Genomic DNA, 27,103 nt, shown 5'->3' with positions numbered 1-27,103 from the left:
AATTAACTCCTCTAGTGATCAAGTTAACACTGGTTATCTTGTTGTGTAAGTATAAAATCAACTGATATTTGAATCGGGGAGGTGTGTATTAAAATGCAAGTATACAGTACAGGCTAATTTTCATTTGAGGTTAAAAAAGCTAAGCTATTGGGTGGAACAATGAAAAGGCCCTAATACTGCTCTATCCCCAGTATTCCATGATTATCATGTATTGTCTTGTCTTAGCGGCACGTACAACAAAGCATGACCTGTCTGTCTGTCTATCTATCTATCTATCTATCTATCTATCTATCTATCTATCTATCTATCTATCTACTATCTATCTATCTATCTATCTATCTATCTATCTATCTATCTATCTATCTATCTATCTATCTATATCTATCTATCTATCTATCTATTATGGTGACCAGATTATGGTTTTCAAAAATGAAGAATGGGTGAAGGAGTGTAATGAACATCAAAAGTTACAGTCAGATGGAGCTTCTCCAGTTGATAAAATGGGAGGATGTCTGGGCTTTTATATTTATATATAAATATCCAGATTTAACTGTGACTTATGACTAGATTATGACTACAGACCAGTGGCACTTAAGTCTCACATCATGAAGACCTTTGAGAGACTAGTCCTGGACTATAGGAGTCTTCTTGTGGTAGACCACCAGGACCCACTGCAGTTTGACTATAGGACAAAGATTGGCAAGGAGGATACAAATATCTATCTGCTCCACAAGGCTTACTTTATGAAAAGCTGTTTTTTGATTTCTCCAGCACCTTCAATACCATCCATCACCTCTTTTAAGGGGGTAAATTCAGAGAAATGCAGGTGGATGAGCCTATGGTGTCCAGCAGTAATGAACTACCTGTCAGACCTGACTGTAGTTTGTAAGACTCAAGGACTGTGTTTTCTTCACTTTGTATACCTTTAGCTGTAAATATAACACAATGTCAAGCCACGCACAGAAATTCTCAGATGATTCTGCAGTTATGGGGGTGTGATAAAGGGGATGTGACAGAGTATAGCAAACATCAGCACTGGGCATGTAATATATGGGACTGAGCTTTTGAATTGATTAGTCAGGAGTCTTATCATCAATTCAAGCACTCAATCCCATGCAAATTTCATTTCCTGTTTATGCCTGTGCTGACTTTTTCGGAAGCATTTACTTAACAATATTTTAGCTAAAAGTGCTTTTGTTTTTGCATGTTGTGAGGATACGACTGCATGACTTCACTTGTGGATTATGCAACCACAAGTAACCGTGAGATTTGGTTTGCTTGCCGTAGTTCAGTGTTGGTCATCATAGATCAGAGTGAGCAAAGTCGGTCCTGGAGGGCCGTGGTTTTTCCTCAACCCATTTGCTTAATTAGAAAACAATACTTGCCAATAATTTAATTTCATGGCTTGTTAGTGCTTTAATGCTGCCATGTCAGGTCATTCTTTATATCCCTAGATTTTTGTTCTTTTTATAAGGATATCATCCAAATGATTTGAAGTCTAAAATGGACTCAATCTTTCACTTTTTTCCCTTCCACTTTCCTTCCAAATATTAAATTAAAACAACTAGTGCACAATCAATACACACAGATGTAAATGTAACAAGCTAAAAGAGAAATGCTGCCGTTTCTTTTGTCATTATTGCTAATAAGGAGCCCATTAAAAACCAAGAAAACAACTGTTTAAGACTAAAATAAGCAATAAAGGGCTCAAAAATCTTAACGACCGAGACTACTAAAATGAAGCAGAAGTGTTACTTGAGCAATAAGTACTTTTTATTAAGCAATTGAGTTGGAATAAAAACCTGCAGCCACTGCGGCCCTCCAGGAATGATTTTGCCCACCCCTGTCATAGATGATCATTCTATCATTTTTTAAAATCTCTCTTCTCCAAGAATAAAATTTTTTCTTGGTCATCACTACAAAAAACGAAGGGTAAGTAACATACAAAACGTTCATTTTTGGGAAGAGTATTCTTTTAACTACTCGTTGCTGCACTACAGTAAATATTCATTGTGTTCCTATCCATCATTGTAAAGCAATGTTTCAGGCACTCTGTACAATTTCTGTTTAGTTGGCATTGGATTAACTGGCTTGTGTCTGATCCTGAATTGGACAAAGCAGACACAGATGACGGAGGAATGAATGGATTAAGTGGGTTACAGAATGGATACACGGACAGATGTCATCAGGTGTACATTACGTGAAGCACAACCAAATGTGAAGCTTTACAAAAACAAACAAACAAACAAAAAACAGCAGGTGAATATTAAAAACTTTTTTTAATTGCTATGTGCTCCCCAATACAACAAACAGCATCAGTAGTGTACACTTGCATGAGAAAAAAAATACAAAACTTTAAAAATAAAAACAATAAAAATGAAATAAAAGGAGTATACAGAAGGTACTGAATAGACAGACATAAATAACATACTCATAGCTATCTGTTTGAGGCTCAGGGATTGTCAATAGAAAATCTACAAAATACTAGCTTTTATTTGACCAAAAAAATTCATTGCATGAATGTAGCAGCAATTCATTAGAGGCAATGAGTCAACACCATTTTATATTACAAAAAATAAACAACCTTCCATAGTGTAATACTATGTGCTTCAATGTTCTATTCGACAACTACATACTACAAAGTCTATTTTTGTATGAACTGGTTTTTACAGAGAACTTAATAAAAAATTAGATCCTCAGTATGTTTCTTAGAAGCCTAATTATAAAAATTTACTTTCAAGCTACATTTGCTGTTTTCAAACAGCTTTGTCAAGGAATTACGAATTTGCATATTAAAATTTTAGTCAGCTAGTTACTGTAAATTTCTACCGACAGTTGTTCCATCAGTTTGAAACTGTGCTCCCTCGCTGACAGTGTGCATAAAGCGAAGTGTGTAAAAAATCTGACCAGCGTATTCATTCTGGTTATGTATACGCATATTAAGAAGGTACTTTTAATAAATATTTGAAATTCTCAGTCCACTATACTGTACAAGTACTACAGCTCAACACACAGGAGAGACGATCTCTGACCGAACTGTGAAAAACAGGTTAACTGATTTAAATTTCGTGTCTCATTATTGCAGTCAAATGCATTATCATTGTGTGGAAACACTGAAGATTCCTATGAAAAAATAACTCCCTGCCCATGTTTCTTTAGTACAATCAAACAGACTGTAGCCAAATTAACTGGAAACTGCAAGGCAAAATGATCCTCGCACTTTCACATAAAACTCTCTTTAAATTGAATAGGCAAAATAATTACAATTTGCCCTGTTCCTTAATTATGAATTAAAATAAATGTTTGTTTTGAAAATGCACACCCATCTTGCCGCTATCTGTTGTTTCACATGTAGTAGAAAAAGCAACTTCCAAAAGGTTCTCACTTCACCGTAATGAAGCCTGATGATAAGACTGTAAAATGATCTTCCTGTTCTTTCTAAGGCAGCAGACGGAGAAGATGGCTAATGAGAGTGATTTCAAAGTGAAAAACTGCTAATACGCTGCAGTCTGTGCTGCTTTTGGTGTCATGGCTGTTATTTCAGAATCTCCCCCTTTAATACTCAGTTCCAAATGACCACACAGTAACTGTATGTTAGGCACCATTTGAATTATTTGAAGATGTGTAAGTGGTATATGTTTCACCTTTGAGCTACTTTGTGTGTGTGTGTGTATGCTGTATAAAAGAAGGTAGAGTTTTACTCCCTGTTCCATACATTTTAAATGATGAACCCTTGTAACAAGTTATACTGTCCTACTGTTCTCTATACAGGAATGTATATACTGCATTTCTAAATGTCAGACATGTAGTTTTATTGGTCAATAAGTTTTCAAACCCTTTTTGCCTTCTTAGAAATAATACTGATGTTTTGCATATACCTTATTTACACACACAGCTGCAAAGTATTATAAATATCTAACAGATAATACAAAAATAAACAAGTAAGTCCATATAAACGTTCTTATACTACAGTATTTTCTGTAATTAAAACTATAATCTTATTTTGACCTTTTTAAATCACATCAGCTGGTGTGCAAATATTTCTTGACTAAACTCTTTGATTTAAGTGACCTAATCCACCTTCACAGAGTGCATCTTTGGTGTATTTTCAGCCACTGGCGGTAAAGAACTCTGCCCACTGTGAGAGAAACAGGTGGAAGTCAAGAGCATAAAGTGAACCAGCACTTTCTATTGTGTACATTTTCATTTATTCATTACCGTTGTTCCTCTGAAAATAGTATATTTAAGTTACACCTCTTGAGATGCAGCATGCACCATTATGTCCGTAGTGTTTTGCACTTGCACAATAGAAATCACCTTCATCTCTCAACTGAAGTTGATCGTGACAGCCACTTCCTGTCTACGTATTTCTCTGACCTTCTCGCTGCAGCACCAGTACTATTATTTGCTGGTGGTGGTGGTGAATTACTTCCTACAAATGCATAAGTATGATTTGCATTCCTTCTAACTTGTAGCTGATGCTGAATTGCTAGAGGTTTGGAAGTCTTCCTGCTATAAGGATGCATAATTTGTGAAGAATTTGTAGACTGTGACTGGTTGTTAGCAGCAGATATGGTGCTAAAGGCGTTGTAGCTTCCCATGGCTGGCCTGTAGCCCTGAGTGATTTTTCGAGAGGACACAGATGTTGAATTGTTTTGTTCTACGGTGGATGGCATGGCTACAACTCCAGGAATATGAACAGAATCCAGACTTTCCTCTTCTTTGTTTTCAGATAGATAATGTGATGATACGGTTGTACTACGCTTGCTACAGGACTCGCAGCAAAGCTTGTTATATCCAGGAATGGAGCAGTATCTCGCAAGAACTTCCATCTGGCAAAAAAATTGACTTGTCTCCTAAACATGGCTCATCTGCAAGGAATAAACACATTTTTAACATGTTTTTCATGTTTACAATACTTCTTTTCATTTTTAGATTAAGCATAAAAGTAAACAGTAGGTTAGAAAAACACACATCTATATATCTGTTGGTAGCTTAGTGCAACACAAATAAAATCCAGGCAAGAGTTAATGGATGTGACTGTAACCCTTCACAAGAAAAATTAAAGTAAAACGTGTTTAATGGCTATCTATAGTAATTAGTAACTTCAACATCTATAGCAATATTCAACCTTCAACTGTCGCTTGCAGAAAAGACCTTTGGGGTCAGGTCAACTAAATCCCAGTGGTACCAATTACCATAATAAACTTCTTAATACACAGAAGTTGGAGTTTCATATCTTCTAATTTAGAGTACATTTCAAAACATTGCAGTTGCATAGGGAAATAAAAAATACATGTTTGGTCTGACAACTACAACGGAATGTGTAGACAACAGAATGAATAGTCTGCATTCAGTCAGAGGACTGCTGAACAAGTACAGACTGAAGAAATATGTACAGTAGGTAATTAAAAAGTTATAAAACATTACATTATTTGATCATAGCAGCAAGCATCATGTGAAAAGCTACATATTGTACATAACAACTGATCTGGATAACAAACACACAGTGCCTATATAGGATGTCATATATTAATTTGGGCTCTTGACTCACCCATATATGAAAATGGTAATAAACAACCGCTTTATGTTTAAATGTTTTTTTAAAAATGTTTTCTTTTGAAGTGGGATACTAAAACATTAAAGAAATGGCTATTTTTTGTTAGTGGTGAAAAATAAGAAACAAGATGTTGCTGTTATGCTCATAGTTGCAATGTCGAGTGTTTCCAATAAAAGCTGTGTGGTAGCGGCGGGTGTGTAACGAAACTTTGTGTGAGATGGACTAAAAAACCAGTCCTGCACAAACTGCTGGAGAAATGTCCACTATAGAGAGGATAATGCTCATGACGCTACAGAACTTGTAGCTCAGTGTCATTAAAGTAAGTCCTAGATATTCTGAAAATTTGGTATAAGTGATGACTAGAGTGTGACAAGGAGCTTTCGGTCTCATTATGCTTTTTTTTAACAGAGCTTCTCACAAAGTTACACAGAATAGGAAAGAAAACAATTGTAAACAAAAGCGACTAAATGGAGAACAAATTTTCAGAGCTTACCTAAATATCTGAATAAAGTTGGATTAAAACGTACTAAAATTTATATTGATCCATTCATTTTCTGAACCTGCTTATACTAAATTTAGAGTCAAGAGAAGCCACATTGTATCCTCTGAGGTATTCAAAAAGAGAAGTGATAACTAAATATATGTGATGTTACAATTGACTCCACCTTCTGCTCTTAGAACCTGCAGGAGGCACAGAAAATACTTCTGCAATAGATGTTGAGGAACCAAAGGTGTCTGTTGTTCTTTCGTGTTTATGAAGCAAACAAAACAGACCCATGAAGGTTCAGTGGGAGCTTCAAACGACAAGCTTGTGAGAGTCCTCCACATGCATGTATTGACCCCCAAGAGGACCTATAAAGGTAGGCCTGACAGAATGTGTTCAACATTGCTATCATCTTAAAAAGAAGCAACACCTCTACCCAGAAGACCACAATGGATACCTCAACTGAAACAATTAGACCAAAAGGCAGGCATAAATTCCTATCTGTTGATTGTTCGAGCCCACCTTTATGGCCAGGATGAACAAAGAACTAAAGGAAAAGATTAAGAAAGCAATATTAAACATATTATTATAGGGTTTTGACCTGGAAGATCAGAAACGAGACAAGTGGCAAGGACATAAGAATACATCATGCAAACCATAATTTAATATTTGTTTATGTTGTGCAAACAGGAGAGGATTATGTAAAAAAAACTAAGAACAGAGAACATGTACACTATAAATAGGCCACTGGAAGAACACCAGCCAACAAATAAAAATGTTATTTTTTTCTCAATTTGTATGTGCAATAAAATTCAAGATTTGGCCCAGTACCGTTACATGGCTGAAGCCTGCACATCCTAGTTGACTCTGGCTTTTCTCCATCACATCGATCACCAGTCCGGCATGTCACCTGTCTGCGTTCTGTTCCTTCACCGCAGGTTACTGAACACTGTAAATGCAAAAAATATATATATATATATTATTATAAGGCATTGCCAATAGTATACAATATTGTTTCATAATATTTTGCATGTAAACAAAGTAAACATTGTCTATCAAATTTTCCAGTTGAAGCATTCTGGTTTGTAGGTTTTGTCATTGTTTCTTAATTAGACCCTATTAAATATACATTTTCCTGTTTTTGTTCTTATTGCATATATTTTTCTCCTCATATCTGCATGTTTTTTTTTTCTCTTGTTTGGTGTCCTGTGGAGCGCGACTATTGAAAGTACAAATCACGGTCATTCTTGAGTGGAAAGAAATTTGGATGCTGCATTAGCAGACTGAAACTCTCTTCTGATTTGACAATGAAGATGTGTCAAAACGTCTCCTGAAAAGGGAAGGGTTTGGCCAGAGTTTCATAACTGGGGATGACCGCTATGAGTGAAGTAAAGGGAGAGAAACATAAAGACAGAAGGAGGTAATGGGATTAAATGAGTGTAAAAGGCAATTTAGGACATTTGTTTATCTATCATTGGAAAACTTCTTTTGCTTACCCAGATTTATGTTAATATGCTGTAATTTAAAACCATGCAAAACACTTCAGATGAAATTTAAGTCTGGTGTTGCTGTGACTATATCATGTTCAATATGAGGACATTTTACTATACCAAAGCTCTTAATTTGAATTACACCCAGAATGCGCTAATCTGAGCGCTTCAGAAGTATACATACGTAGGTTTGTCCATACAATATGAAGATCTCTAAAAAGAATGATAAAATGAGTAAACAGAAAATGCATTAACTCAATGGGTTATTGGCAAGAACAGGGTTCATTTGCTCAGTGAACTACACATATTGACTTTCATCATCTGACATTTAAACGGCTTTAGTAACCATGTATGGATATTATTGACATGTATTAGCTTTTCACTCTGTACAGTATGGATCTTTTTTTTTAATTGTCCAGAATGAGCTGTAAGATAAATGATGTGATGGTTTACAAGCAATACTGAAAACTGGAATTTAATGAATGGTTAAAGACAAACAGATGCATGAAAAATATCAGTGTCACCGCAAAGTTGGAAAAATACAATAGTTTGACAAGTTGATCAGCCATTTCACAGTTAAGAGGCAGATATGTTGCATAAACCCAGCTGGGCTGCCAAGGCAATTTTATCACCTTTGTCCTGTGTGTTCTTTCTGCAACATTTACTAAAACAAACCGGGATAACTTATATAGCTAGCAACAAACTCCTCTGTGTCTACTTTAGGGCTGCAGCGATTAGTCAACGTAATCGACAACAAAAAATCGTTGACGCGTATTTTTTATTGTCGACGCGTCATAAACAGAACCTTCAATAGAGGCTCCAGTCACAAAGAACCACATTGGTTTTTGTAACTGCAATGCACTACATGAACGTCTGGGGCAGTATCATTTGTTATTGTTTGTCAAGACTGCACACAGTCCTACCAACGAAGAAGAACATCTGAGGAGAAGAATAATATAGAGGAAAATAAACGTGGTTGCAATGGTGAGTCGGATAGAGGAGGGGGAAGGAGATGGAAAAAATTGAGACAGAAACTTTCTAAAGCGTGGGAGCACTTCACCGAAAACGAAAAAAAAGTTGAATGCAGATTATGCAAAGCGGAGCGTTCTTTTCACGGCAGCACCACCGCGATGCATGGGCATCTGAAACGCAAGCATCCTGGAACTTTGATGCTGCCGTCTCTTGAGAGGTAAGTTTTAGCAAGTAAAGTTAGTGTCACGTGTTAACGTTGATGTTTGTACTATAATGTGTATATCAAGGTTTCGACAATGATAATTAACCCTAAAACCGACACACACTTGGGGGTTAATGCACCCCTGGATGCCAAATACTTTTCAGCTGCACTTTTTAAGTAAATGTCACAATTCACAAAGAAAACGAAATGAAATTTTAATGGAACACATATTTTTTTTCATGCAAAGAGCAGCACAATTACTGCAACACTGATCATTTTACACACTGCAAATGAACTGTAAAAATTATAAAAAAAACTACTGCAACAATCTATTATTATATGTTCAAGGTGCAACTGAAGCCATTGATGAAATTCAGTAAATCACCGAGCTAACTGTGCTTGAACTGGCTGCACACAAACACACACAGGTAAACGCTGATGATTGCAGGCTCATCTAGTGCAGCGGCTGAATCCCAGAGACAGTGGTGCTGCAGTTCTGCCAGAGCCGGCAGTGGTAATGAGCTGGCTGCTCAACGAATATACGGCACTGACTGATCAGCTTCGTGAAGCAAATATAGCTGGTTGCGGGGTTCAATGAATATACGTCGCCGCATATACTCGGCTTCAGCGTGCTGGCAAATTGCACTGGAAACCGACTCTAGTTGGTTGTGGCGTTCAACGAATGTACTTTTCTGAATATACTCAGCTCCGGTGTGCTGGCAAATTCCATTGGGAACGGACTATAGCCGGTTTCGGCTGTTTAAGGGTTAAGTGAATATAATTTCAGTTATGTTTGCTAACATCTTTGGAGCTATAGTAAACGAGTGAATGGGAGTTGCTGAGCCATCCTAGTTTTTTTTCTTCTTTTTCATATAATATTTGAGTTCATATGAGTAGTAAACCATCTCTAATTAACGTTAGGTAACTTGTGTTTTGGAGTATATCAGTAATTAGCTTGTTACATATTTTAGTCTGTTATTGTTTTATTTTGGCATAATATAGTACATGATGTGATAAACTACAACACTTTTCCTTCAGAGTGTGATGATTAAAACATCTTTCTCTGTCTGCAAAATCATTCTTGTGTAATCCTGCTACCTCTACTCCCTCTGAGCATCTCTTCTCAGCAGCTGGGAACATTTTCTCAAAGAAGAGAGCCAGCCTCACACCACAGCATGTCGAAATGCTCACGTTCCTGCACTGCAATCAGGAATATATGAACTGAATCTGCTATAAACTGTACATTGTTTTATTTTATTTGAATTGAAGCTTTATTTAAACTTTTGGACTTTAAGACATACCAGTGGCCATTTTTGGTTAAGTTAAATGCACTTTTTTTGTTTAAAGACTGTGCACTTTAGTTTGCATTGTTTAATGTATTTCTTTTTTATTGTGACGGTCACACTAATATAAAACATCTGATTATTTTCAAATTCATATGTTTCACTGGTTGTTATTTTAATTTGATTATTATTAACTTTAATTGTGTTAATGCAGAGACATCAGGGTGACATTCACAGGTGGACAGACGTGAGCAGATGAGGTAAGACGTGCACTGGAGCCCAGAACAGGACATGCAACCACAGGGTCGCAGGCATCAAAATAGTCAGGCATGAAGTAATCATGACTAATTGAAAAAAAAATTGAACGATTAGTCGACTACCAAAATAATCATTAGTTGCAGTCCTAGTCTACTTTATGTTGGTGCAAAAGTTACCCAATGTGTTAATTTCCAGTTTTCTGTATATTCCTGATATTGTATGTCTATTTTTTGAACAACCTTAAATTACAAGATATTACTGTATGTTTATGATTCTTTTTATTTTTGATTGTTTCATTATTTTCAGCCAAAGAGACAAAAAGTGGACTGCTAGTTGGCCGAGGTCTCCAGGACAGTGGCAGTGTCTTACTTTGTCTTTCTCTTTTACAATTGACCGTGGACTTCCAAAGATTTACTTTCTCCAGGGATGCTGCTAACTGCAGTTTTTGGTTTCTTCACCTCTGTTTGCAACTGGCCATACTAGTTCAACAATTAATTAATAAACAGATATTCTTGTTTCCATTTATATTAATTAGTTTGTACATTGTTTTCTGTGTGTTTTAACAAACCTGTGTCTTTATGTGTACTAATTTTCATTATTAATATGTAAAATCTACACTTGCATTTTACCTGAGAACTTGTCTTACCTGTTGAACTAATGGGACCTGATAACTGATCCCCTCAAGATAATTTATTGTTGAGCCTCAGAAAAAAAAAATCTAGTTTTACATGACAAATTTGTCCATGCTCACCTCCGACCAAGAGCTGGTTTTCCACTGAGCAGGGCAGGGTGACCTATTACACGGTCTACGACTTTCTGGCTTGTCTCCAATGCAGTACTTAGTGTGAACTGACCGGTTCGTTCCATCATGAAGAGGCTGGACACAGCGCACACTACGAAGCTGATACCCCGAACTTCCACAGGTTCTTGTACAGTGTTCCCATTCTTCTGTTATCCAACTAAAAATAGAAAATACAGTAGAATTCAGACTACAGTATATTTTGGAATTCATGTTATAAAAATGTATGTATTAGTAGTAGTTGGCTGTGATTATATTCTGTAAACTTAACTTCTTTTACAAACACATACTCATTCCAAAAATCATAAACAATACAGAACAGAACACCGTGTATCTGTTTTCCAACTTTATATAAACCCTGAACACAATTTTGCATGATAGCACCGACCCACTCTTAACTCCAGGCCTGGTTGCTGGATGTTCCAAGTTTATATGTTCTTGAGCTCTATAAAGATCTGCATGTTAGGTTAACCGGTTTTTCTACGTTAACTGAACATAAATGAGTAAGTGTAGATGTACGTGTGCTGATGTGATATAGCAGGTCTGCGGCTCGAAAGAATGGGCAGTATTTAAATAAATAAATAATAGTGGTAGTGTGGCTGGAGTGATTCCTGGGCGTGATACGGGCACGGGCATTTCTGAAATGAAATACACAGGTGTGGAATCGCCCGTGTCCGTAATTGATGCCGGGAGCTACTAATCACAGACACCTGTACCACATCCCCATTATAATTAGGAGGAGCGTGAGTGCGGATGGGAGATCGAAAAAGAGAGCGGAGGTTAGAAGAGTGAGAAAAGAAGGCAGGAGGCGAAGGAGCCAGTGCGGGAGTGAGCGAGACTCACAGTAGTAACGGCAGGCAGCTAGGAAGTGAGCCCTGGCGGGGTGTTTGGCCGGCACTCAGGAATAGATGGATTGTGTCACTCCTGTGGAGTTTTTCAGAGGAGCAGGAGTGACCAGAATCAAGAACGACTTGCTACAAAAGGCAGTGAGGCTTGGTCGTTGGGGAGCCCGAGTTGGGGTCAGAAAGCTACCAGACAAGTCTAGAAGACAGCTGCACCTGCAGGTAGAGTGACTCCCCTGTTGCAGGGTCCGGATGGGAGAAGCAGGGGAGCCGCCAGCTAAAAGAAGGCACTGGGCTATTAAATGGGAACTGCTTCCAGACATTGTTGTTTTTAACCTCATTTTAACTGGATTTGTTTATTGAATTATTTTTAACCTCCACATTGCACCTGATATTATGGATTATTTATGGATATTCTTGAAGCACTGCACTTTTAGTTTGCAGTTTGTTTTTGGTTTTGTTTTGTAATAAAAGCACTTTTGCACTTTGCACCTTCCCCTTGCTTCATTTGGTGTCCTCATTGTCCAGTTCATTTGGTTACATTACCGACGATGTTGGGTTCAAGAGGCTTCCTAAAGGGAAGAGGGAGCATGAAGCAGGACCCACATCATCACGGCTGAATCTTTTCTAATAATACTGCCAAGCCCTGCTCACACTTCCCTGCAATGGACAAAAGCAGGTTCATGAAACAGACTGATAATTTTTCATTACAAATCAAAATAAAAATCTGTTTCATTACTTTAGGTCTAGGAAATGATTTGGATGTAAGGCAGAAACCAACCAGAGACAGACCATGTACCAGTCCTTCATATAAAATAAAGCATAACATAACATTTTCAGAACCAGTTTGGTGTTTTATGAAGCTTACAGTCTAACCCAGCAGGAAGGAGCACTTGGCAGGAATGAACCCCAGTCCACGGCAGAGCCCACTCACATGCCCGCCGTCACATGGGTCCGATTGAAAATCACCAATTAACCTAACACACACATATTCAAGGTGTCGGAGAAAGACTAAAACATCCAAAAGAAAACCTACATAGACATGGGTAGAAAGTGCAAAGTCACATAAAACATGTCTGTCTGGATTTCAAAAATAATCGCTAAGAAGAAAGCTAAAAGTGAAATTAAAGATTGAGAAAAGGCAAATCAGAAGAGTGCAGGGTTAATCACTTCAGCTTATGAAAGACTGCATCTCTTAATCAGATGTTCATCAGTAACAAGTACTGTATATTACTATACAGCACTCTTCACATAATTATATGTCAGGCAAGAGTGTTAGATCCTATTCCTTAGGCTGACTTACTGTTTCTGATTTCTATTTGTAAACTTATAATTAAAGCAAAGTAGTGAATTTCATAAGGCTATGGGTTAAATTTGTGGCACACAGGGTAAGAATAGTACATTTAGTCCAAGCTGTTTATTTAATATGTTGTTTTATGTTTTGTTTGTAAACTATACATTGCCATTTGCACTAACTGAAAGCAAAGAAAGATGGCAATAAGTAAGATACTCATCAGCAGTCTGAACATTCCGATTTAAAAAAATGCTAAGACTGAAACATTACAAGGCACATCATCACAGAAATGGAAAACAGTTCTGTGAATCAGAATTCTTAAACAGAATTGAGGTTTTTTAAATGTTGCAGAAAAGCAAAAGAACCTGCAAGTTCAAACTAAAAACCAGAAAATAAAATGTAATTTAGGTGATTAAGTGATGATTTTGGTAAATGCTATTTATGTTCTACATGGCAAGGTGGTGCAGTGCTTACTGATGCTGACTCAGAGCTCCAGAGTCCTGGATTCACATCACAGACTGGCTTCCTAAGGATACGCTGGCTTCCCTACCCACAATCTGTAGACGCGCAGGCTGATTAGAAACTCTGAATTGGTCAAGTGTGAATGAGTGGGCCCTATATGGGTTTGTTTCTGCCTTTTACCCTGAATTAGCTCCAGTACCCATGATGCTGCAATGAAATAAGAGGGTACCTTCATCATTTCAGGGTCAAAACATTTAAATTATACATTTCATTTAATTTATTAACTGTTTGTAATGAGTACAAGAAAAGCAATCTCAAACTGTAGCTGTGGATTCATTTATGATAACTTGGATTTTATGAAAGACTGTATTCTTACTGAAAAAAATATTTTTCCTGTTGAACCAGTAGCATAACTGTGTTGGAGTTCTGCATTTGGGCATGGTGGAAGATAAATCAAACAACCAAACCTGCCAGGGGAACAGGGGAAAAGGAGGATTTTCAAAACAAACAACTTAATATTTCTACTTTGCAAGACAGATTGACAAGATAATCCGCTAAAACAAATGGCATAAGAAGCAATAAGAGAGACTTTCATAAATTAATATTACCACTTCCAGCTGCCACATATACTTAAGAGGCACCTCTACAAAAAAGGTGTCCAGTTGGTAATACAGATAATTATTACATCAATTAAACTGTTTTAAGAGACACTGTTAGAAAGTAGGGTGGCACTGTGGCGCAGTGGGTAGCACTGCTGCCTCGCAGTTGGGAGACTTGAGGACCTGGGTTCGCTTCCCAGGTCCTCCCTGTGTGGATTTTGCATGTTCTTCCCGTGTCTGCGTGGGTTTCCTCCCACAGTCCAAAGACATGCAGGTTAGGTGGATTGGCGATTCTAAATTGGCCCTAGTGTGTGCTTGGTGTGTGGGTGTGTTTGTGTGTGTCCTGCGGTGGGTTGGCACCCTGCCTGGGATTGGTTCCTGCCTTGTGCCCTGTGTTGGCTGGGATTGGCTCCAGCGGGTTGGATAATGGATGGATGGATGGATGTTAGAAAGTATGCATAACAGTTAAAAAGGATTACCCAACAAATCCTAAAACTACTCTCACTTGTTTGTTTTTCCAAATAGGTAGCTCTGTTTGGGACTGATAAGGGGATTCCATTAAAACAGCTTTGTTCACAAATATTCACTCTATGAATCTCTAGTGTTTGATAGGAGAAGATATTCATACACCACTTCATAAAGTATACTGTCTGACTGGGATTCTTGCAGAGAAAGGAGAAGGAGCATCAGCAGGGTGTAAGGGATTTGTTATTTGTAGAATAGGCTTGTCATTTTTTCATGAGCCAAAGCGCAAAGCTAAAGCAGGATCTACTGTTGTAACATATGGTGTGGGCCTGTCGCAACATAAGAAGCAGCAGCAGAGAAGCAAGCTAACACGATACCTGCCATTACACAGCGGGGAAAACAGGTAACTATGCAGGGGAAAAAATGCTAATAACGGTATGTGGCAGCTAATTAAACATGTAGACCAAAAATGATAAAACAAGTGGACTGAGATCTGTAGAAAGACTGTCAAAAATGCTGAAAAAGAAACAAACTTCCAGTCTATGTGCTGATTAAGAGAAACTTACTTGATTTCCTGAATTCACATTTTACTCTGACATTAAGAATATTTTATTGGATAAGGTACTTGGCACACTTAGGTAAAAATGATCAATGGCCTCATGCTTTAATAACATAATAATTTCAAACCTGCATAATCCAATTGAGGGACACAGAAAGTTAAAGCTTCTCAGGTAATCCAATAGATATTAAATTGAGTGGTATAGGAAACAATCCTTCCCTGACAGAGAGGTAATGTTCCAAGATCCCAAAGTCAATCTTCACTACCAGTGTTTAGTCCGTCAGGGTCCTTCCTGCTGTAGGACAAAGTGGGCATTGCCCATTCAGCTAGGCTTTAGGAGCAAACCTGCTCTCTAAGGAGTAAGTGACTCAACTCTGGGATCTGCCTATACTTCATCTGACAACAAAGGTGTATATCAGACTTGAACTGAAATTTTTAAAGAGGTCCCCCTCTACATACTTGTTGAGCCAGAAGGTGTGAAATGGACAGAAGCAAGAACAAAGAGCTGTAAATCAATGAATGACAACTCTGATGGACAGAAGAACTTGCCTGCGAGGAGTATGATTTTGTAACTGGAAGTGACTTTAACCTAATTAGGAGAACTGATACATTTCCTTAAAACTGAAAATGATTTTTCTCTGGCTCTCTCAAGGCAACTCTGAGGAAACTCTCAAGGGGATTCTTTTGGATACTCTGCCCAGTGTCACTCCTGAGTACAAGTGTCCAAAAATGATTGAAAATCTCTGGAGCAACCTCTATCTCTTTTTACAACCAGAATACTGATGAGCCATTGTCTGTTTGAGGAGCTAAAAGCTGAGATCCAATCACAAAGCTGAGCATACCTCTGCAAAACTGGATATTGGACTTTCTAATGGATAGGCCACAGTATGTACGGGTAGGAAAGAATAAATCAGATACCATCTCCTTGAGCACAGGTTCTCCACAGGGGTGTGTTCTAAGTCCCCTCCTCTTCACACTCATGACCCATGATTGTTGTGCCAAGTTCAGCACAAACCAAATTATTAAGTATGCGGACGACACAACAGTGGTGGGTCTCATTCGAGGTGACGGGGAGGGGGATTACAGAGAGGAGGTGAAGTCATTTGTGGAATGGTGTGATAAAAACAATCTGATACTGAATGTCGAAAAAACAAAAGAACTGGTGATCGACTTTAGGAAGAAACAGCTGATACACATCCCGGTCTACATTAAGAACACTGCTGTGGAAATTGTGCAGTCTACTAAGTTCCTGGGAGTTAATATGACGAACAACCTCACCTGGTCCCTGCACACCTCCTCCGTCATCAAGAAAGCTCACCAGTGCTTGATCTTTCTGCGGAGGCTAAAGAGGGCCCATCTCAGTAAGTCAGTCCTCACCACTTTTTACAGAGGGACCATAGAGAGCGTGCTAACCAGCAGCAGCTCTCTGTGGCAGGAGAGCTGCAGCGCTTTGGACTGGAAAGCACTGAGGAAAGTGGTGAGGGCTGCGGAGAGGATCATTGGAGCCCCGTTGCCAAATGTACAAGATTTGGCAAAACAACACTGTCTGGCCAGAGTTGTGCGGATTTCTAGACACCCTACTTATCCTGCCTCTGAACTCTTTTCCCTCATGCCCTCAAGCAGAAGGTACCACAGCCTGAAATGTAGAACTACCAGGTTTAAAAACAGTTTTTTTTCCTACTGCCGTTCGTCTTTTAAATGAAGCATTTTAGTATTTTATTGTAGGCTGATTTTAACTATGTGTTTTTATTAATGTCTTGTGCATCGTATTTTCGTTCTGCAGCACATCTTGGATGTTCTGCTGAATGACAAATAAAATTGAATTGAATTGAATTGATTGAATTGAAAGCCCAGTCTAAAAAGGCCTGAAAAGCAAGAATTACTTCATGAAGGGAACTTCACTATGTAAACTCTTGTGCCAGATAGAGTAATGCTACTCCCTATGAAGGTGCAGACGGCACAACAAAGAGCTTTACTGAGAAAAGCTCAGCACACCTGAACAAGGACCACGTCGCAAATAGATACGAGTGCACTCCAAAGCAAACAGAATCCTTCACTTGAACCTGGAGCAGCAACAAAGTAACATCTACACACAACACAGAACATCATCTTTAAAGATCTGATATTTTAAAATTATTTATCTGTGCCGAGATAAATTAGAACTCTAAATAGCACATAAACAGCCAGCCTCTCTGTGTTATATGTTTGTCTGTCTAGTCTGTCTGTGTTCTGTCTTATATACCAATACACTGTATATATGTAGTTATCATAGTTCTATAATCCATGTGTTTACCAATAAATTGTACTATTCTGTCTCTTAAAGCGAGTGTGTTTGACTTACCTTGATGTAGGCTTAACTGGTAGGGACCCACCTCTTGCAACAAAGAAAATTAAGGTAAATAATGTAGAAGTCTTAACAAATCTTGTATCTAATTACCGGTATTGCCAAAGGCAAGACCAATAATCGATTTACTGAGTTAAATCTCTTCCCCTTTCCACATTATTATGACTGACGTTGGGTGGGCAAGTTAAAATTCATATTTAATCTTTCCCACACTGCCTATGCCCAAAATTAAACTGGCATAACACCTGACCCTCAATGATGATGTCCTCTTTGCCTCATCTAATGTGATTTTGTGCCATAATGTGAAGTGGCAGGGATGAGGATCTGTGCCTTCAAATCTGACACCATAGCTATGGAAAACAGAAGATTGCTCTCTTGTTGGGTGTAGGCAGTGCTGGATTAACCATATAAGCAAAGTAAGCATATGATTAGGGCATCTAGGGTAAAGGGGGCACCACAAAAAATTTTCATGGCCGAATTTATCACATAAATTATTAAATTAATTACATTTATAGCCATTTTCAAAATTTAATGAAAAATGAATAATGCCTCCCTGTACCTCCCTATGCCGTCACAGTCAAATAACATATTCTTTTTATTTCTGTATTTAACAGATCCCAAGAACTAAGAACTTTATACAGTATGTGCGCCATAAGTTCAGTACAACAGAAAATGTAAAAACAAGATTCAGTCATGCAGAACTTTATAAAATAATTTTACAAGACAATATTGAGTGTGCTTTTCCAAATGTAGACATTGCCTTTCGTATATTTTTAACATTAATGGTCACAAACTGCTCAGCTGAGCGCTCATTTTCTCGGTTGAAATATATTAAAAATCCCCTCAGAACAACTATGCATCAAGGCAGGCTGGATGCCTTATCTCTATTATGTATAGAAGCAGATGTGTTACGTAAGATTGATTATGAAGATCTAATCAAAGAGTTTGCAAGGAAAAAAAGTAGGAGAAAATTATTAAGATAAAAATAAAATGAAGCATACAAAAATAAATATTATTTTCTTTCTTACTATAACTATGTTTTGTTTAATTTTGAATTTTCGATAATAAAATAAAATTTTATTTTCTAGTTTGTTATTGTTTTAATATTTTGAATTACTAGTGTAAGGGGGCATCAAAATTACTTAGTGCTTAGGGCATCTAAGGGTCTTAATCCGGCCCTGGGTGTAGGGCTCCTCCTAATGGAGGAGTTCAGGTATCTCAGGATGTTCTTATTGAGTGATGGAAGAAAGGAATGCGACAAACCAGCTGGAGCATCATTATCTGTTTTGCAGGAGTTCTACCATTCTGCAGTAGTAAAGCTCCCGGTTTATCAGTCGATCCATATCCCTGTTCTTTTTTATGGTCATGAGCTTTGAATAATGAAGAATGAGATCAGAAATAATGAGTGGCTGAGTAAGAAGCTCAGCAATTTGGAAGAGCCTCAGAGTATAGTCGCTGCTCCTACAGAGCTAGCTGGGATGGTCTGAGTATGTCGTAAGGTGTCCTACTGGAGGGCTCCCTCTGGGAGCTGCAATGGGCATGTCCCACTAGATGCAGACCCAGGACATGCTGAAGAAACTGCCTAAAAAGAAGCTGGAATCAGTAGCTAATCAAGTCTGGGTTGACAAGCTTGGCCTGAAGCTTCCACAGCCATCACCAGGAAAAGCAGTTTGAACAGATGCGATGAGATGGTGAAATCATCCCTATACTTGAATGTAAACTATAAAGCCAAGCTATGGCATCTATCACTGTCTATTACATCCATGCAGCGCCCCCACAAATGTCAACGAGTGTTTTCCCTGGCTACTTCACAGCATGTTAAATTAGTAGGCAATTTAAATTTTTAATTTCAAATTAGCACTACATAAGTGAAAGTGTATGCATGAGTAAATACCGAGATGGATTTATTTTTATCCAAGATAAATTCCTGCTTTGCATTCTGTGACACCAGAATAAGCTTTGGCACACCTCAAGCATGTTTCCAAAAACAAATGAATACATCCAAGAATTTTTTATTTGCTTTATTATGTAAGTTTCCATAAAAATGCATTTTTTCCTGGTATCCTGGTTTTACCAAGACATTCATTTTTTTGAGCTTCTTATCCCAAAGTTGTAACAGTCTAGAGTAAAACTACAGACTGTTTCCAGGTTTTTGGGAAAACATGAATATCTAACCAGAGTGCATGTGTCAGCGATTAATTAGTCAATTAAAAATAAAGTGAATTTTATTATTTATGATGTCAAACTAAAGCGTTAACTTTATATATTACACTCAAATTAAAATGCTTTATTCATTCTGGGGTTAACATATGAACCTACAGACGCTTCCCTTGAGCTGATGATAATTAATGATACTTTGTGTTTAAATGTCACTAAGATTCAAGGCAATGCAAGCACCTCAAAAAACAGATCCAGAGTCCTGGCTTTAAATTCTGGACCCAGTTGTTGTCTGGGTCCTTTTTTGTGAGTTTTTTCTTGTCTTCTGAGAGAGTCAAGGCTGGGGGGCTGTGAAAAATCAGGTCCTGTTAAAGCCCCTTGAGGCATTCCTTGTGTGATTTTGGGCCATGTAAGAAATAAAATGTTGTTGTACACATTCTCTCTTCATCATGGGTTTTTTTCTCCAGGAATTCCGGTTGTCAAAGACGTGTATGGTAAGTAATTAGTGGTCTTAACTTCGCCCTCTATGTTCATGAGTGAGCCCTGCAATGGACTGGCACTCTGCCATGCACTGAATCTTGAGTAGGATTAGGCAGGCTTGAGCATGTTATGTTATATTTAACCCACTAGTTGACAGTGAGAAATAAATAGATAATCATATTAAGAAACCTCTGCTAAAGGGAGGATAAAAAAGATAAACGCTTGAAAAAATGAAATGTAAAAGTTATTTTTCCAAATAAGATCAAAAGATCTTGATTGTGTCACTATTTTAGAGTTAAAGACACTAAATAACGACTTTCACTTCTCTATGCCAATTTTACTTGCTGCACTGTTTTAGCAAAACAGTTGTGCCACCAACTCTTATAAAGAAAAGAAAAACATTTTTATTTTTTATAATTGTGAAAAGCGTCTTTGGAGTAAAAGTATAGATTTGGCAGTACATGCACGGAAATGTCAAGTGATCAATTGAGTTGGAATACTCAAGACTGAAAAAAAGAGAAATACACCTCGGGTTGTGCAGATATGAACCAAGCTAAATTAAAAGGAAAAAAGAGCCTGTGCTTTTATTAAATCTTTAAAATTTGATGAATTCATCTTTAGAACAAAAAGTAAGCAGTCTTCAATTGATTGCAAGTAAGGAAAAAAAAAAAACTAAGTGCTTTTCTAGCAAATACTTACAGGGGCTGAGTGCAGTCCTGGAGATTGCACATCCTGCGAATAGGTTTTGGCTTTTTGCTTGCCTCACAGTAACTACGATGAACCATCTTATTGTCACTTTTCCTTCTACAGCCATATTTAGTGTACTGAAAGCCTAGGAGAAATAAATCCATACAAAACATACTGTTACATAACTTTTAAAGCTGAAAAAGTTCATACTGTAGGCTAGCAATTTTTTTTTTTAAACTTTTGTCATCATTTTAAAATTTTTCCTGTAATCAATGATACAGCTATTAAGGAAAACTTTACCATAAACAAGCTGACAATTGTAAGCAAATGGAAATACAGAGTGCAAAACATTATATTAGAATACTTGAGGACTGAAGGGCATGTGATTTATTATAAATTAATCATTAAAATAAATAATGACAGTATATAGTCTTCCTTCATGATGTGTTTAAATTTAGTTTGGTCTAATATTAGATATTTTCCTACCAACTAAAAACAAGCAGACAAATCAGTAGAAAGAGCTGATTACATAATTAATTAAAAGATTACTTTAAAAGTGACAGTAACTATATTTCATTTAATTAGATTCTTTCTGATATAATAAATACATCTCTTTATATGTAAAGGTTATGAGAAGATGCTATATAGCGCCTCACCTGACACAGACTGGACACGGGAGGCACGTGTAAAATAAGTAGACTTTTATTTTTCTTTGTTTGTGGGTTACGCCCTCCCCGTATCCACAGACACAACACAGTCCCAAGCACATAAGTAACAAAGCACAAAAGCACTTTTCTTTTCCTCTCGATACCACCACTCCTCCCAGGCAACCTTGTCCTCCTCCACCCGACTCAGGCCCTGAGTGGTTGTTACCGGTCCTTTTTATTGCCCACCCGGAAGTGCTCCAAGTGCTTGATCACCTGTTCCTGATTGCACTGTCCAAGCTGGCTCCGGGATCCATGCAGCACCCCCTGGCGGCCACCCCAGATCCCCAGAGGGTTGTGGAGAACTCCATCTCCCATGGAACCCTGCAGGAAACTGAGGCACCATTGTCAGCCAGGGAGGCTGCCACCAAGCGTCCCGGGGGAGGTACTGAGGAGCTCATGGCTGCTCCCCTGGAACATAAGTAGAAGGGGCATCCCAGCCGGGCATGGGACCCGGTCGCCCGCCACAAGGTAATGCAGCCTAATTTAATGAGCTGGATTGTTAACCTTGCTGCCTTACAGATTTGTCATTCTGGGTTTAAATCCCACATCTGGTCATTGACTATGCTGAAACTGCTTGTTCTCTCTATGGCAGTGTTTTTTTTTCCTTTTTTCCCATATTCTCGAAGATGCAATTCACTTCAACTTTTTTATTATCCCAAGAGGGAAATTTGGTTTATTAGCAAGTTTTACAGAGAAACTATGATGTAACATTAAAAACACATTAACTAAGAACACAGCCATGAAACATAAACTTAGTATAAATAAATAATAAATAGCAATGTGCATAACACTTAAGGAAAATAATTTGGTCAAACATATTAGACTTACACAATAAACCAGCATTTAGAGTTGACTGATGACTGATACAAATGCTAACTATTCAACCTATGATTTAAGCCTGTGCATGTTTATTACTTTTAAACTAATTTACAAAATTAATGGCAGTTGGAATGAACAGTATTTGAACCAGTAGTTTTTTATCTTTGGAACCTGATGGCATCAACTGAAACTGAGAATGTAGTGGGTGAGTCCTGTCTGACAGAATACACTCTGCTTTCCTTAATACTTGCTTATTAAACAGATCTGTGAGATTGGACTGTTGAGACCAGCTCCTCCAATTTACAATTTTCTTTATTCTGTGCTGTTGCTGAGATTACGATTTCCAAACCAGGCCAGAAAAACATACTGCAAATAAAGACAAGATTTACAAAAGACTGACATAATGGTACTTCACACTAAAAACACTTTGCTTCCCTTTTTGCAGGTTGCTTCTGTGTTTTCATTAAAAGTCCCTTTCAAGTCAATAATTGCCCCTAGATCAGACCTGGGAATTGTACGGTGTGTGGGCTGAATGTGGCCCATGGTCTGGTTCTGTCTGGACCGTGGAAGGTGCAGAAGGCAAATACTTGTTTGGGCATCTCAGTCTGCATCACTGCTAGATATGACCATGCAGACGCAGATCAAAATTGATATATATATATAGGACATTGCGGGAGGTCATAAAAATCTGGAGCTAAACACTCTCAAAACTGTGGCAATGACAGTGGATTTTAGGAGAGGTCCCACAATATTACCCCCCCCCATATTTAAACACTGCTGTGAAAGTTGTGGAAACCTTCACGTTTATGGGATCTATAATCTCCTAGGACTTGAAATGGGAGGCAAATGTAGGATCCATCATAAAAAGGACACAACAACAAATGTACTTCCAGCAACAGCTGAGGAAGTTCAACCTTCCATAGGAGCTGCTGATACAGTTTTACACAGCGGTCATTGAGTCTGTTCTCAGCCCATCCATAACAGTATGGTTCGGATCAGTGACTAAACATGACAAAAACAGGCTACATTGAATAGTCAGGTCTGCCTAAAATATCATTGATGCTAGTCGGCCCACCTTACAGAACCTGTATTATTCCAGAGTCATGAGTCCGACTAGGAAAACCATTACTGAACCCTCACATACAGGCCATAACCATTTTGAACTTCTTCCATCAGCCAGGCATTACAGATTAATAAAACAAACAGATATAAGAACCATTTTTTCCTACAGGCCATCAAGTTCACAAATGGTTAATTTCATCCCCCTAGGCCTCCCAGGGTCTTGCAATACTGTTCACTTTGCATGCACATTTATATATTCACATTCTCTGTCTTGTGTCTTTTTTGTTTTAATCTAAGGTATGTGATTAACTGTTGCGTGTATGTCAATTATAAAACTTATAATTGGAGAGTCACCAAAACCGGAGTCAAATTCCTTGCATGCGTGCATACTTAGCCAATAAATCTGATTCTGATTTCATCAGAAAGGACAAGATATAAAACAGAGAAACTGTTGGAGATTGTATTACAGAAAGGGGCAGTTATAATGAATAAAGGAAGACGACACTTGTTGTTAATCTGCAAAGACACAACAAAAATGAGCGGTGAAAAATGAAAAGTTAATAAAACAGATCATTCAACAAATCCTAGACTCCTAAGTATTTTTTCACAGAGGTTAGTGGCAAAGCAATCTTTGGTTTTCCAGGAGATTTGAAGACTTCATAGCAGTGGAAACTGAAATATGTTCACCATCTCCTCTCCTTTTACATGTGACGTGAACAGTGCCCCCAAGTGAGGTAAAATTTTAACTTATAGACTTGCAGTCTGATGCATTGTTGGCAAAACACTTCAAGTCAGTGCCATTACTGACATTTTACAATTTTCTGTAAAAGGAAAATTTCCCTCACTTGAGAAAACTAGCTCACAGAATGCTTGTCCTCTTTGGATCAATATACATATGTGGACAGACATTCTCAGTAATGAAATTCCACAAATCCAGGTACAGATCTTCTCTCAGTGATGACCATCTCTCTGCTGTATTGCGAACAGCAACATCAGGAATTATACTTGACTTTAGTGCACTAGTTGAAACTCATCAAAGACTTAATTCTTCCCACTAAGTTGTGAAAGGTACAGAGACAGTAAAATATTTTATCAGTAATGAATGCAGTAAAATGCATTTCTTATTTTGTTTTTTTGTTTTACACAATCAGGAATTGTAGATTGTGTTAGAAAGCATGCTATATTGTGCGTATGTTCCATGGTTCAATAAATCAAACAAAATCTGTGAATGTGTGGTCTACATTAATTTTATCCATCCATCCATTTTCCAACCCGCTGAATCCGAACACAGGGTCACGGGGGTCTGCTGGAGCCAATCCCAGCCAACACAGGGCACAAGGCAGGAACCAATCCCGGGCAGAGTGCCAACCCACCACAGAACACACACAAACACCGGGGACAATTTAGAATCGCCAATCCACCTAACCTGCATGTCTTTGGACTGTGGGAGGAAACCGGAGCTCCCGGAGGAAACCCACGGAGACACGGGGAGAACATTCAAGCTCCACGCAGGGAGGACCCGGGAATCAAACCCGGGTCTCCTAACTGCGAGGCAGCAGCGCTACCACTGCGCCACCGTGCCGCCCATTAATTTTATTATGATGAAAAAAGAAATATAACATGTTTACTGTAATGTAACAGTTGGCAGAATATGTTCAGCCTTTCTCAACAAGCTGGTTTTCTCATGTGGCCCCACATTTAAATAATAGTTGCCCACTGCTGCCCTAGATACTTAAAACTGTTAACAATCACCACTGACTGGTCTTCAATGATTATTTCCTGTGGGTGAATTGTGTTTCTTCTAAAACTGATTATTAGTTTCTTAGTTTCTGTGACATTTAGGTGTAGAAAAGACTCATCAGACCAGGTAACAAAATCATCTGCCATAGGACCATGACTGGTTTCATTCTTTTAAAGTAGGCGTACAAACATTGAGTCTTCAGCAAACTTTAAGATGAACCTTCTTTCAAATTTACTGTGACATCCATTAGTGGAAAGAAAGTACAAAACAGGTGAAAGAACAGCCTTATGGGGACCCTGTGGATGAGGACAGCATGTCAGACAGACAACCATTTTGAGTCCTGTCTTTTACCAAGTCAATCAGCCAACCTACCAAACTGAAGTGTAAATTAAAATCTTTTATACGAGTCTCTCCTCATGAAGGTATGCCTGGATGCTGTTAAAAGCTGATGACAAGTCCATAAATAGGAGCCTCTCTTGAGATGTGATACACTCTTAAGTGTTTATACAACAGATGAGGCAAAGTGACAATGGCATCCTCTGTTCCTCTGTTAGACTGGTAGGCAAACTGAAATGGATCTAATAAATCCTGAGTTTTCTCTTTTAGCTTCTTTTTATTAAGTTTTGCAAATGATTTTTATAACCAGGGTTGCCAGAGCCACAGGTCTTAAGTCATTTAATGTTTTAGGGCTTTTGTTTTTACCTATTAGAATTACTGTGGCCTGTTTCCACAGCTTTATAACCTTTTGCTGTTCTAATGACAATCTAAAAATAAAATAAAACATGGAGATTTCAAGAGCCTTCCACAAAGATGGTCTGGTCCATGACGTTTATTTGTTTTTTTTTTATTTTCTAAAAATGTTATGTACATACTTTTGAACAAATGATATCTCTCCCTTGTCCAAACTGCTTTAATGATTGCACAGTAAAATCAAATTGCTGAAATCTCAAGTACTACTCATTAAACTCATTAGCTAAATCAGTTAAAAGTTAAAATCCAAAACCCTCACACAGTTATTTCTTTGATGGCCAGATAGGATTCTAATGCCTGATCACACAAATTTCAAATTTTGTATGAACAAATTCTGTTCAATTTTATCCTTTTATTCAAGTTTAGCTTTTTTAATATCATGTTTTAAATCCATCTATGCAGTGTTTGCCTCACTGATACTGCCTTGTCTGGATGCACTTTTTTATACAGTATACTGTAATAAAGACGTTACAGATTTTTTCGACCCAATGTTTGTCATTAGGATAGATCCTTATGCTTTAGGTTGGGTTAAACATGTTTTCACAAAAAGTAATATAGCTGCTAACACCTGAACTTCCAGGAAAGTGTCGAGGTTGCCACCAGATTTGTATAGAGATGAAGCCCCTAAATTTTTAAAATGACAGATGGATAGAAACAGGCCAACACTTAAGCCCTACAGTATTTACACCTTGACACCTGAATATTACCAACACACCAGAAAAAACATCCAAATCGACTAAATATATTCAGCAATATATATATATATATATTGTGGGAAATAAGGGCCCCTGTCGACCCCTGAACATGCAGACAACATGTTCTGACACCAGGTAAAATATCAGAATTAATTTTAATACTTCCAATAATGTGCACAAAGTACCTCCACAATACACAAAATACTCAATAATAAATTAATAAACAATCATAAATCCTCCACTCCACCCAGCAGCTCTATCGCACTCCCTCCCAACTCCGGCTCTCTCTGCTATGGTTTCCCACAGTCCTTTTATATTCCTTGACCCGGAAGTGCTTCTGTCCCTCAGTCCATGCGATTTCATAGCACTTCCGGGTCAGATGAAAACTTCTT

At 37.9% G+C, this 27,103-nt stretch overlaps 1 protein-coding gene across 1 annotated transcript in view; it reads right to left on the bottom strand.

Moving 5' to 3' along the window:
• Positions 1-2,260: 2,260 nt before the first annotated feature.
• The window catches only part of adamts3 (ADAM metallopeptidase with thrombospondin type 1 motif, 3), a 324,662-nt gene continuing 299,819 nt past the window's right edge, over positions 2,261-27,103 (bottom strand). Inside the window, 5 exon segments of the mRNA XM_028805559.2 lie at positions 2,261-4,841; positions 4,843-4,871; positions 6,876-6,993; positions 11,001-11,208; positions 20,950-21,082. Coding sequence (XP_028661392.2) covers positions 4,320-4,841; positions 4,843-4,871; positions 6,876-6,993; positions 11,001-11,208; positions 20,950-21,082 — 1,010 coding nt within the window. The 3' untranslated portion in view covers positions 2,261-4,319.

Source organism: Erpetoichthys calabaricus, chromosome 7 (genome assembly GCF_900747795.2).
Source record: "Erpetoichthys calabaricus chromosome 7, fErpCal1.3, whole genome shotgun sequence".
Taxonomy (NCBI): domain Eukaryota; kingdom Metazoa; phylum Chordata; class Cladistia; order Polypteriformes; family Polypteridae; genus Erpetoichthys; species Erpetoichthys calabaricus.
The sequence above is the reverse complement of the archived record's forward strand: the minus strand, read 5'-3'. Positions and strand labels throughout refer to the sequence as shown.